Source organism: Mesoplodon densirostris, chromosome 9, assembly GCF_025265405.1.
Source record: "Mesoplodon densirostris isolate mMesDen1 chromosome 9, mMesDen1 primary haplotype, whole genome shotgun sequence".
NCBI classification, from domain to species: Eukaryota; Metazoa; Chordata; class Mammalia; order Artiodactyla; family Ziphiidae; genus Mesoplodon; species Mesoplodon densirostris.
This window is the reverse complement of record NC_082669.1, coordinates 105,511,528-105,523,895: the sequence shown is the minus strand read 5'-3', so window position 1 is coordinate 105,523,895 and position 12,368 is coordinate 105,511,528. Positions and strand designations below refer to the sequence as shown.

The following is a 12,368-nucleotide window of genomic DNA, read 5'->3' as shown; positions in this document are numbered from 1 at the left end:
AACTCTTATCACCACATTATATATTTTTGTTTACTGTTTTTTCTCCTTTTACTGGAATGTACCCTTCATGAGACTTCGACTCCTAGATCTCTTACATAGTAGGGGCTCAAACATTGTCTACTGAATGAACAAAAAGCCACTGAAGAATTTTGAGCAAGGAAATAACTTAATCAATTTGTATTATGTTATTTTCTCTCTGGTGGAGAGAGGAATAAGCTGGTAGAGGGAAAAAGGAGATAAGGATTGTTTTACAAAAGAGTCATTGGATAAATTACAAATTCTTATCTAAACTATGTTAATGAAGCTGACGTAGAGGGAATGGAAGAAAATATTTCATAGGAAGATATGACAGAACTGGCTGATCTACTGGATATGAGTACTGCACAGAGAGAGAGACGATTAGAATGACTCAGATTTCTGGGTGAGCAACTACATGGATGCTTTTGCCTCTATGAAAAAGAAGATGCAGGAAAAGCATCAGGTCTTTAAGGAGTAGAATGAAAGGAGAGGAGAAAGGGTGGTAGGTGGTTCTGATGAGTTCAAAGCTAGCCTTTTCAAGTCTGAAGTACCACTGGGATATCTAAGGTAAAATATTCAATCCATAGATTAATATTAATATCTGGACATCAGGAGAGGGATCAGAATTTGGGGAAGTTTTTCAGTCACTATGCTATGGAGGTGGAGGAGATTGTATAAAGAAATTGTATAGTGCGCTAAGCAAAGAACTTCAAGGCTGGAACTCTAGAAATAATCTACATATCAGTGGTAAAAGCAGGAAAATAAACTAGTGAATAAAACTAAGAAAGAGGTAGAAGAAAAACCAAGGAGTGATATTAAGGAAGTGAAGGAATGATTAACAATATCAAAGATCACAGAATCCAAATTACATGAAGACTTAGGGCTTGACTTGGGTTTACCATTTAGATCAATGGGAAACTGGAAAAGTGGGTGAGGATAACAAATTGCATTGTTAAAAGAGCACACAACATGTGGGAGAGCAGAAAGCGCAGTGCTCCTAACATTCCATTATCAAACAGTGGTCTACTAATGAAAGGCTAACTAACTAACATCTTTGGAGGTAATTTTTATGAGTTAATTTTAATTTTGTAAATTATTTAATATAATCTGTTGGCTTTTTCAAATTTAGGATGTCATTTATATTTATTACATTTATGTTTATCTACTGTTTATTTATAATAAATGAGTAGTAGATATAATATTAAGAATTTTGTCTCTATCAATTTTTTTCCCCTTGGGGAAATTAATGCTCTGTTTCTTATTTCTTTATCTATAAAATAGGAAAACTTACAATATTTTATAAAACAATATTTTATAAAACTTATGAAATGTATAAGCACAGGGGGTTGTTGTAAAGAATTAGTAAGAATATAACTACAAAGTAAGTGCCTAGAAAATGCCCAGAATATACACCAAAGAGATCCAGAAACCAACATCATCACCATTTCTATTATTTCAAATGGTTTATATTATTTCAATTATCTTTGTATTTATCAGAGATCCAAAACTATGTTATTTTTATCCTTAAGAATGTTAAAATCTCATTAGGAAGACAGGTCTCAGAAACATGAACATAATTGTATTAAAAATGTTACTGCCTATCCAAATGAGTAAGTAAAATGCAAGTAATGGAAGAGTTTGAGAAGATCATTCTCACTTCTTGAATATTTTATCTCTTTCCTTGGCTAACAGAATATATATTGTCCCAGGTTTTCTTTATACTTTTCTAGCAGTATCATTTCAATTTCATTTACTGATTGCTTGCCTCCTACCTGGTGTATAAATGTAGGAGTTCATCAAAGTTTGTCCTGGGCCATGTCAGTTTTCTTGGTAGTCTCTCCACAATAATAGCATTACCCAAACCCATTGCTTGAACTACTAACTATATGAGTAGGTCTCCAATGATATCTCCATCACAGGTCTTTCTTCTGAGCTGAGGACTAATGTACCCAGAGGTTCTTGGACTTCCCCATTCTAATATTTAACACATGTTCAAAACTCAAGATATATTGTTCTTGATCCCGGGTGGTATTATGTTATTGTCCCTATACCAGCAGTCACTCAGAAAGTCAACTTCGGCTGCAGCCACCCGGGCGGGCCCGCTTGTACTTTTGGGGCCGAGGTCTGATCGGAGGTGGGTGGGGGGGAGGAGAGAGACTGCTTTCCCGGTGCGCACTCCCCCCCCCCCCCGCAGGGTTTGCCGGACTCGGGTGGTCGAGAATTGATGGCCATTTTAGACACACCAGAAGAGGGGACGTGGAGGAGGGGAAGGCCCCCCACTAAAGCCCAGATTCTTCACTGCGGCGGCCTCCTCACTGCCGAGAACAACGAGCCGTGGGCGTCCTGTGGCCACACCCCGGCGGGCCCAGACTGACTACGCCCACGCGGCCGCCTCCAGTCCTGCCAGTCTGGCCAATGGAGGAGCTACAAACGGCACGACCTGCCCGAGCTTGGCAGTCATCAGTCGCACCGGGCTTGGACGCCTGGGAAGACTTTGTTGGAAGGGGAGGCGGGGAGAGGGTGCTGCACCCCTGCCAACCTCCCTCTTTCCCTGGAGTTGCAGAACCACAGCGCAGCCAATTGGCTCGGAGATGTGGCGGGTTGCCGCTTCCCTGTGGGTCTATGCGGCATTCTTCTGCCTGGTGACTAACGCGTTGGAAATGAGGCTTATGACGTCATCGCATCCGCCGACCAATAGAAAACGCTCCCGCGGAGAGGTGTTCCTCCCCCTTCGACTGCGCTTCTTCACGCGCGTGAGCGAGCGCGCGCGCGCGGAGGGGGTGGGGGAAGTCGCGAGCGCGGTGGCGCGCATGAGCGGCAAAGCTCCGCCTCCTTGCCTATATATAAAGGGCTGGCGCGGGGCTCGGCGGCGCCATTTCGCGCTGGAGTGGAGCAGCCTCTAGAACGAGCTGGAGGATTCTGCCTACTTATACAGAGCCTTCGTGTCGTCCGGGACCGCCATTACAATCCACGTCCATCCGCTTGGAAATGGCCTTCGTCTCGGCCTATGACCGGTCCCGGCGGACAGTACAGACCCCATAGAAGCCCCCGAAGCTCCCCTTTTTCGAGCCCCGCCCAGTCCTCGGAGTCTGTCCACCCCCTCTACTCCGCCCTCAAGAGGATTTCAAAGATGGAGGCGGCGGCTCCCTAAACCACTTTTCGTGTTCATCCGCCTCCATCCGAGATCGAAACGGGACCTCGTCCGCGCCGGACGGTCCTGGCAGGAAGAGGGGATCCTTGCAGACCAACGGCGGGCAATATTGACGACGGTGTCTGGGATCGGGGACTGTCCTGGGGTTTGAAGAGTCCGTCCCCCTTCGCTCGCCCGCCTCAGCTGGGGCCGCCGCCATTTTCTCGCTGTCCGCCTCCTGCGGAGCGCGCCAAGCTGCCGGGAGTTCTCCGAGAAACAGCGGAGGAGACTGCCTTCGTGCCGGCCCGGCGGGGGGGGGTTGTCGCCTGGTGGGCCGAGGGCAACGGCCCCCGACCCCCCCCTCACTTCCCGGGTTATGCTGGACTGGAAGGTAAGGGGAACCGAGGCCACCCGGACTTTCCGCGGCTGAGGGCAGCGCCGGTTCCCCGTGATCAAGATGCTGCAAAACGTGACTCCCCACAATAAGCTCCCTGGGGAGGGGAATGCAGGGTTACTGGGGCTGGGCCCAGAGGCAGCAGCGCCTGGGAAAAGGATTCGAAAGCCCTCCCTGTTGTATGAGGGATTCGAGAGCCCCACAATGGCTTCAGTGCCGGCTTTGCAACTAACCCCTGCCAACCCACCACCCCCAGAGGTGTCCAATCCCAAAAAGCCAGGACGGGTTACCAACCAGTTGCAATACCTGCACAAGGTGGTGATGAAGGCTCTGTGGAAACATCAGTTTGCATGGCCCTTCCGGCAGCCTGTGGATGCTGTCAAACTGGGTCTGCCGGATTATCACAAAATTATAAAGCAGCCTATGGATATGGGTACTATTAAGAGGAGACTTGAAAACAACTATTACTGGGCTGCCTCAGAGTGTATGCAGGATTTCAATACCATGTTCACCAACTGTTATATCTACAACAAGCCTACTGATGATATTGTCCTGATGGCACAAACGCTGGAAAAGATCTTTCTACAGAAGGTGGCGTCAATGCCACAAGAGGAACAAGAGCTTGTGGTGACTATCCCTAAGAACAGCCACAAGAAAGGGGCCAAATTGGCAGCACTCCAGGGCAGTATCACCAGTGCCCATCAGGTGCCTGCTGTCTCTTCTGTGTCTCACACAGCCCTGTATACTCCACCACCTGAGATACCTACCACTGTCCTCAACATTCCCCACCCATCGGTCATCTCTTCGCCCCTTCTCAAGTCATTGCACTCCGCTGGACCCCCGCTCCTTGCTGTCTCTGCAGCTCCCCCAGCCCAGCCCCTTGCCAAGAAAAAGGGGGTAAAGCGGAAAGCAGATACTATCACCCCTACACCTACAGCTATCCTGGCTCCTGGCTCCCCAGCTAGCCCTCCCGGGGGTCTTGAGCCTAAGGCAGCACGGCTTCCCCCTATGCGTAGAGAGAGTGGCCGCCCTATCAAGCCCCCACGCAAAGACTTGCCTGACTCTCAGCAACAGCACCAAAGCTCCAAGAAAGGAAAGCTGTCAGAACAGTTAAAACACTGCAATGGCATTTTGAAGGAATTACTCTCTAAGAAGCATGCTGCCTATGCCTGGCCTTTCTATAAACCAGTGGACGCTTCTGCTCTTGGCCTGCATGACTACCATGACATCATTAAGCACCCCATGGACCTCAGCACTGTCAAGCGGAAGATGGAGAATCGTGATTACCGGGATGCACAGGAGTTTGCTGCTGACGTGCGGCTAATGTTCTCCAACTGCTATAAGTACAATCCCCCAGACCATGATGTTGTGGCCATGGCACGAAAGTTACAGGATGTATTTGAGTTCCGTTATGCCAAGATGCCAGATGAACCACTGGAACCAGGGCCTTTACCGGTCTCTACTGCCTTGCCCCCTGGCTTGGCCAAATCATCTTCAGAGTCCTCCAGTGAGGAAAGTAGCAGTGAGAGCTCTTCTGAGGAGGAGGAGGAGGAGGAGGAGGAAGATGAGGATGAAGAGGAAGAAGAGAGTGAAAGCTCTGACTCTGAGGAAGAAAGGGCTCATCCCTTGGCTGAACTACAGGAACAGCTTCAAGCAGTACATGAACAACTGGCTGCCCTGTCCCAAGGCCCAATATCCAAGCCCAAGCGAAAGAGAGAAAAAAAAGAGAAAAAGAAGAAACGGAAGGCAGAGAAGCATCGAGGCCGAGCCGGGGTTGAGGAAGATGACAGAGGGCCTCGGGCACCTCGCCCATCTCAGCCCAAGAAGTCCAAGAAAGCGAGTGGCAGTGGGGCTGGCAGCGCTGCTACACTAGGCCCTCCTGGCTTTGGACCTTCTGGAGGAAGTAGCACCAAACTCCCCAAAAAGGCCACAAAGACAGCCCCACCTGCCCCGCCTGCAGGCTATGATTCAGAGGAAGAGGAAGAAAGCAGGCCCATGAGTTACGACGAGAAGCGGCAGTTGAGCCTGGACATCAACAAGTTGCCCGGGGAGAAACTGGGTCGAGTTGTACACATAATTCAAGCCAGGGAGCCCTCTTTACGTGACTCAAACCCAGAAGAAATTGAGATTGATTTTGAAACGCTCAAGCCATCCACACTTAGAGAGCTTGAACGCTATGTCCTTTCCTGCCTACGAAAGAAACCTCGGAAGCCCTATACTATTAAGAAACCTGTGGGAAAGACAAAGGAGGAACTGGCTTTGGAGAAGAAGCGGGAACTAGAAAAGCGGTTACAAGATGTTAGTGGGCAGCTCAATTCTACCAAAAAGCCCCCCAAGAAAGCGAGTGAGAAAACGGAGACGTCATCGGCACAGCAGGTAGCAGTGTCCCGCCTCAGTGCTTCCAGCTCCAGCTCAGATTCCAGCTCCTCCTCTTCATCTTCCTCTTCTTCAGACACCAGTGATTCAGACTCAGGCTAAGGGGCCAGGCCAGATGGGGCAGGAGGCTCCGCAGGACCGGACCCCTAGACCACCCTGCCCCACCCCTACTCTCCCTTTGCTGTGATACTTCCTCATCTCACCCCCTCCCCCCACTGTAGGAGAGCTGGCTCTGCAGGGGGGAGGAATGCAGGGACAATTACTGAAGGAGGGACATAAATGGACAAAATACGACTGCGTTCCCAGCCCCATGGAGAGTGACCTCTTAGGCATAGAGCCCCTATTCAAAATGACTGGTGGGGCAGGGGTAAAGGGTGGGAATGGGCAAAGGCCCTGATACGGGGTTACCTGAGGCCGTAGCTGCCCTGTTCACTTGTAAGGGCCCTGTTTTGAGGTTGTTTGTTCTAATTTATTTTAAGCTAGGTAAGGCCGAGGCAGGGTGGGGCCGTGGTCCCCTCAGCCTCCATGGGGAGGGAGGAAGGTGTTCTTTTTTTACGTTGACTTTTTTTTTCTACTCTGTTTTCCTTTCTGCTCCATTTGGGGCCCCTGGGGGTTTCAGTCATCTCCCCGTTTGGTCCCCTAGATTGTCTCTTCTTTGTCTGTTGATTCTAACTTGTAAATAAAGAAAATATTATTCAAAAAAAAAAAAAGAAAAAAAAAAAAGTCAACTTCAATTTTCTCATCTAAAATGTTGCACATATTAAACAACCAAGAGTAATTCCTGGCACCTCCATCCTTACTCCCTGTATGCACAATCACATCATGTCAGTTCTATCTTTTAAATAATCCTCAGTCTCTTCATGACCATCTGAGATCAGACTATCACACCTTCTCCACCACCCACTTCCAATCCATCTCCAGCATGAAGCCTAAGTGATCCATATTAAAAATATTAATCTGATCAATTTACAACCTGATCAGGAGTCTTTTATTTATTTGATGAAATGAATTAACAAGGTTTTTTTTTAATTCCCAAGGTTTTTCTTTCCCTCTAATGTTCTAGTTTTCCAAATGCAAAATATATTTATAGTGATATACAAAACATGGGTTCTTACATTATGAAAACAAAATTTTATTTGTTTTTAAAAATAGTATTTATCAGTTTGACTTTACTTAATTAAAATTAATTTAGTATAATTTATTGGACCACTTAGGAAGCTAGATTAATTTAAAGTATGTATATATATATTTTTTAAACTTTTTTATTGGAGTATAATTGCTTTACAGTGTAAAATATGTATATTTTAGAATATTTAAAAATATATAAACATTAGTATCAATATATTGTTTAAAAAACACAGTTTATCAAAACTTTATTGCCTTAGCAGGATCAAAATTTTTCAAATAAAATTATTTGTGAATCTCCCCTCCTATCCTCATACAATACTCATAAGATAAGTAAAGTATATTTATACCAAAATTAGCTTAAATTTAGAAGATACTGGATGTATTTCTATGAGTGTCTTTTAATAATCATGAAGAAAATTACAAGAACATAGAAAAATAAAAGGAAATCAGAGAAGCAGACTAGGTATCTTGACAAATTGGGACAGTTAGCAATTTGCAAATCAAATTGTACAATATGATTTTAAAAGCCATTGTTGCCCCAGGGCCACCATAAAAAGAAGAGCAGAATTACCAAACTGAATAATTTAACTCTTTTATGTCTTTTTTTTTAATGTTAAGTGAATTTCTGAAAACTTAGTTGTGTATTCGTATAGAGAGAGAGTGCAAAATGCAAAATAAAAGACTTTCACATTTGATAACTTTGATTCTTTATGACCATTCCCATTAGTGTATGTAACACATAAAATAGACAAGTACATTTATACATTCACAAAATAAAATAATATTGTCTTCTTGATTCTTCTGTATAAGCTGTTTGTTGATTACTGTGGAATAATACAATATTTTGTAAAATACAATCTTAGTGGTCAGGAGTATGGGCTGCAGAACAGCAGAACTGGTTGGAATCCCAGTCCTGAATATATTAGTTACATAGTTATGCCTTGACTAGGTTACTTGGCTTTTGTTTAATGTATTTTTTTAAATTAAATTGTATATATTTAGGGTGTACAACATTATGTTTTAATATATATCTAAATAGTGAAATGATTATTACTGTCAAGCTAATTAACACATCCATCTCCTCAGAGAGTTACCAATTTTTGGAGTGTGGTGAGAGGACCTGAAATCTGTTCTCTTAGCAAATTTCCACTATACAATTGATTAATTATAATATGATTAACACCATGCTGTACATTAGATCTCTCTCTAGACTTACAATACTACATAACTGTGTATTTGCATCCTTTGACCAACATCTTCCCCTTTCCCCTACCTCCCCCTGTCTGGTCTTAACTTCAGTTCCTTCAGTTGAAGAACAGGATTAATAATACCCAATTCATGTGGTTTTTGTAAACATTAAATAAAATACTATAAGAAAAGCACCTAGCACAGTGACAGGCACTCAGTAGGTGCTCAATAATGGTAATTCTTATCATTAGGAGCCTGTTAAATGCATGGCTTTGATTAAATAACATGGTAATTTCTCACATTTAAAAGTATTTTGATATTTGAGAGATCTGTTCTATACTGTAAAGAAAATTAGAAATTGGTTTCTCATCACTCCTATAAATAGCCCCATGTAAAAGCCTATGTATCTTTTAATATTTTGAGGGGGGAGGACTCTGCCTTTCTTTATTAGTATTTTTACATGTGAAAAAGGAAAATATGCATGTAAACTAGAATCACAATTATCTGCATTACAATAATATCTATAATCCAAAATAGTAGGAAATCAAGGCAATTTCTACCTGACTTTGGAATGCTTCTAAATATGACTATATTTGATATTCTGGAAATTAACTTCAAATCAATACAAAGCCATATTGTGAAGATTTATTCCAGGAGTTGCTTTGAAACTGGATAGGCAAGAAATTTTCAACCTGTTTTGGCTTTGGTGCTTAGAAGGGTGCTTGGCCCAAAATAGGAGTCCATGACCTATCCTTTTTCCTCCTCCTTCCCTTCTACTTGGTGTTACAATTATTGTTGTTGTTGATGATGTTATTACCCTTGATGTGATCTTTTGAGACTTCAATGTTCTGCACTCTGTACAATGATGGTGCTTTTCTTCAGTTGTGATAATGTTTCCATGTTCATCAGTGAAGTCTGATGTTAGAGTTTGAAGGTAAAATATTGGGTTGGCCAAAACATTTGTTTGTTTTTTTCCGTAAGTTGGCTCTTGTAGCACTTAGTTTTCTTTAACTTCATTCAAAACAATTTTGGTAGTTGTATGTGACAGCTATCATATCAGCATGCATTTAAAAAAAGACATCAAAATTGGTGAATTTTTGTATAGTCATTTTAATATTGAAGATGGAAGAAAAAAGGCAAGATTTTCAGTACATTATGCTTCATTTTAAGAAAAGTAAAAACGCAACCGAAATGCACAAAAAGTTTTGTGCAGCGTATGCGGAAGGTGCTGTGACTGATTGCATGTGTCAAAAGTGGTTTGCGAAGTTTCGTGCTGGAGATTTCTCACTGGATGATGCTCCACATTTGGGTAGACCAGATGAAGCTGATAGTGATCAAATCGAGACATTAACTGAGAACTATCAATGTTATACCACATGGGAGATAGCTGACATACTCAAAATATCCAATTAAAGCTTTGAAAATCATTTGCACCAGCTTGGTTATGTGAATCACTTTGATGTTTGGGTTCCACATAAGTAAAGTGAAAAAAACCTTCTTGACCATATTTCCGCAGGCAATTCTCTACTGGAATGTAATGAAAACTTTCCGTTTTTAAAACAAATTGTGACGGGCAATGAAAAGCGGATACTGTACAATAATGTGGAACAGAAGAGATCGTGCGGCAAGTGAAATGAACCACCACCACCACACCAAAAGCCAGTCTTCATCCAAAGAAGGTGATGTTATGTATATGGTGGGATTGGAAGAGAGTCCACTATTATGAGCTCCTTCCAGAAAATGAAACCATTAATTCCAACACGTACTGCTCCCAAGTAGACCAACTGAAAGCAGCACTCGATGAAAAGCATCCAAAATTAGTCAACAGAAAATGCATAATCTTCCATCAGGATAACACAAGACCACAAGTTTCTTTGATGACCAGGCAAAAACTGCTACAGCTGGGCTGGAAAGTTCTGATTCATCCACCATATTCACCAGACATTGCACCTTCGGGTTTCCATTTATTTAGGTCTTTACAAAATTCTCTTAATGGAAAAAGTTTCAATTCCCTAGAAGACTGTAAAAGGCACCTGGAACAGTTCTTTGCTCAAAAAGATTAAAAGTTTGGGGAAGATGGAATTATGAAATTACCTGAAAAATGGCAGAAGGTAGTGGAACAAAAGAAGGGTGAATATGTTGCTCAACAAAGTTCTTGGTGAAAACAAGCCTTTTATTTTTACTTACAAACCAAAAGCAATTTTTGGCCAACCCAATACTTTTTAGAATGCTTCAAATTTCACTAACTCAATACTCTACAAAAATAATAATTTTCCCCAAAATGCCGACACTGTCTATTCTGAGTTACTAAAAAAAGACTTGTTGCATATAAATACATTTGTAAAACTTCTACCACATCTCAATTTTTTAACATAACACAAATTCTCTGCTATGAGAATTTATTTAACAACATTTAACATTCAAGAATAACATACTGTAGAGTATTTAGGAAAGAGATACAAATAAATTTCTAGATAATTCCATTTCCTGTGATACAACAAAGTGAGGAGCCTGAAACTTAATTTTTCAGTTCAAAACACATAGAAATGCTAGATAAAATGTAACACACATCATTTAAATTATATCTCTATGCATCCTATAAGGTAGGAGAAGCTTCTGTGGGGGTGAAAGAAACAAAGAAAGAAAGAGGGCTTCTCTGGTGGCGCAGTGGTTGAGAGTCCGCCTGCCAATGCAGAGGACACGGGTTCGTGCCCTGGTCCAGGAGGATCCCACATGCCACAGAGCGGCTAGGCCCATGAGCCATAGCCGCTGAGCCTGCACGTCTGGAGCCTGTGCTCCACAACGGGAGAGGCCACAACAGTGAGAGGCCCACGTACCGCAAAAAAAAAAAAAAGCAAGAAAGAAAGGGAAAACTCTAAACTACAGGGTACCTGATGATACTGGGCTGTTAGTATTCAGAGGGTATTTGCTAATCTTTGTAATGCAGAAGTTTGGATTTTTTTTTTTTTTTTTTTTTTTTTTTTTTTTGCCGTACGCGGGCCTCTCACTGTTGTGGCCTCTCCCGTTGCGGAGCACAGGCTCCGGATGCGCAGGCTCAGCGGCCATGGCTCACGGGCCCAGCCGCTCCGCGGCATATGGGATCCTCCCAGACCGGGGCACGAACCCGTATCCCCTGCATCGGCAGGCGGACTCTCAACCACTGCGCCACCAGGGAGGCCCAGAAGTTTGGATTTTAAAGGCCAAGCAGAATTAGAAATCAAGTGTTGGACTTGTGCAAGGAATAGGAACACCCCCGCCTTGTCCACCACCCCACACTAGCACATAAAGCCTAAAAAGGCTAAAATTGCAGTTGAAGCAGATACTGGAGAATAATTTACTAGTCAGCAAAGAGAGGTGACAAGGAAACTTGTCTCTCTTTTACTGGCCTATAGAAAGAAAATGAAAAAGAAATTACTTTCTGAGAATTCATAAACCACAGTCTTGCTCAACAAAATTATGGCTTTCAAATTTACTCTGGCTAATAGGGTATAACCCCCAAGCCAAGAAATTAAAATACAGAAAGTAGTTCTAAATTGCTATCTTTTGAAGGAAGCATAAATCCTCTCTGGATTGACTCTGGAATTATAAGATTCCTGAAGATAAAAGCAAGAGAAATTTAAACTCATAATTTAAAGATGCAAAACATAAGAAAACAAGCATACTGAACAAGATTCAGCAGAAACATCACACATAAAAATTTGGCCCCTATGGATTTCAGGTAAATTTTAAGATTGAGAATATGGTAAAACATTCAAAAATTATTTGAAGAAATAAAAGGTGGAACAAAACATATAAGAAAGGAATGAGCTAATATTAAAAAGAACCAGTCAGATTTGATAAATAACCAAATAGATTCTCCAAGAAAAAAAATATACTATTGAAATTAGAAACTCATTAGTTGTGTTAAGCAGATGAGACAAAGCTATAGGATGTATTTGTGAATTGAAAGATAGATTGGACATCTAGTAGTCTAGAAGAAAAAGTGATTAAAAATATTAAATACAAATATTAACATGTGGAGGATGAAATGAGGTCTAACATATATTTGATTAACATTTCAGAAGGAGAGAAAAGAGAGAATTATGGAGAAGGAATTCAAAGATAGAATGTCTAAGAGTTTTCAGAACTGACTAA

General features: G+C 42.4%; 2 protein-coding genes across 2 annotated transcripts in view; one reads left to right on the top strand and one right to left on the bottom strand.

Annotated features, from left to right (window-relative positions):
* The window catches only part of CNTNAP2 (contactin associated protein 2), a 1,481,544-nt gene that overhangs the window by 913,038 nt on the left and 556,138 nt on the right, over window positions 1-12,368 (bottom strand). The window lies entirely within an intron of this gene.
* On the top strand, window positions 2,847-6,616 carry LOC132495700 (bromodomain-containing protein 2-like). Its single transcript, XM_060107614.1, has one exon. It carries the CDS (start codon window positions 3,606-3,608, stop codon window positions 6,018-6,020), a length of 2,415 nt encoding a protein of 804 aa, XP_059963597.1. The 5' UTR covers window positions 2,847-3,605; the 3' UTR covers window positions 6,021-6,616.

Excerpts from the sequence above, each read along its gene's own strand:
- LOC132495700 (XM_060107614.1), top strand. The coding sequence starts at position 3,606 with ATGCTGCAAAACGTGACTCCCCACAATAAGCTCCCTGGGGAGGGGAAT.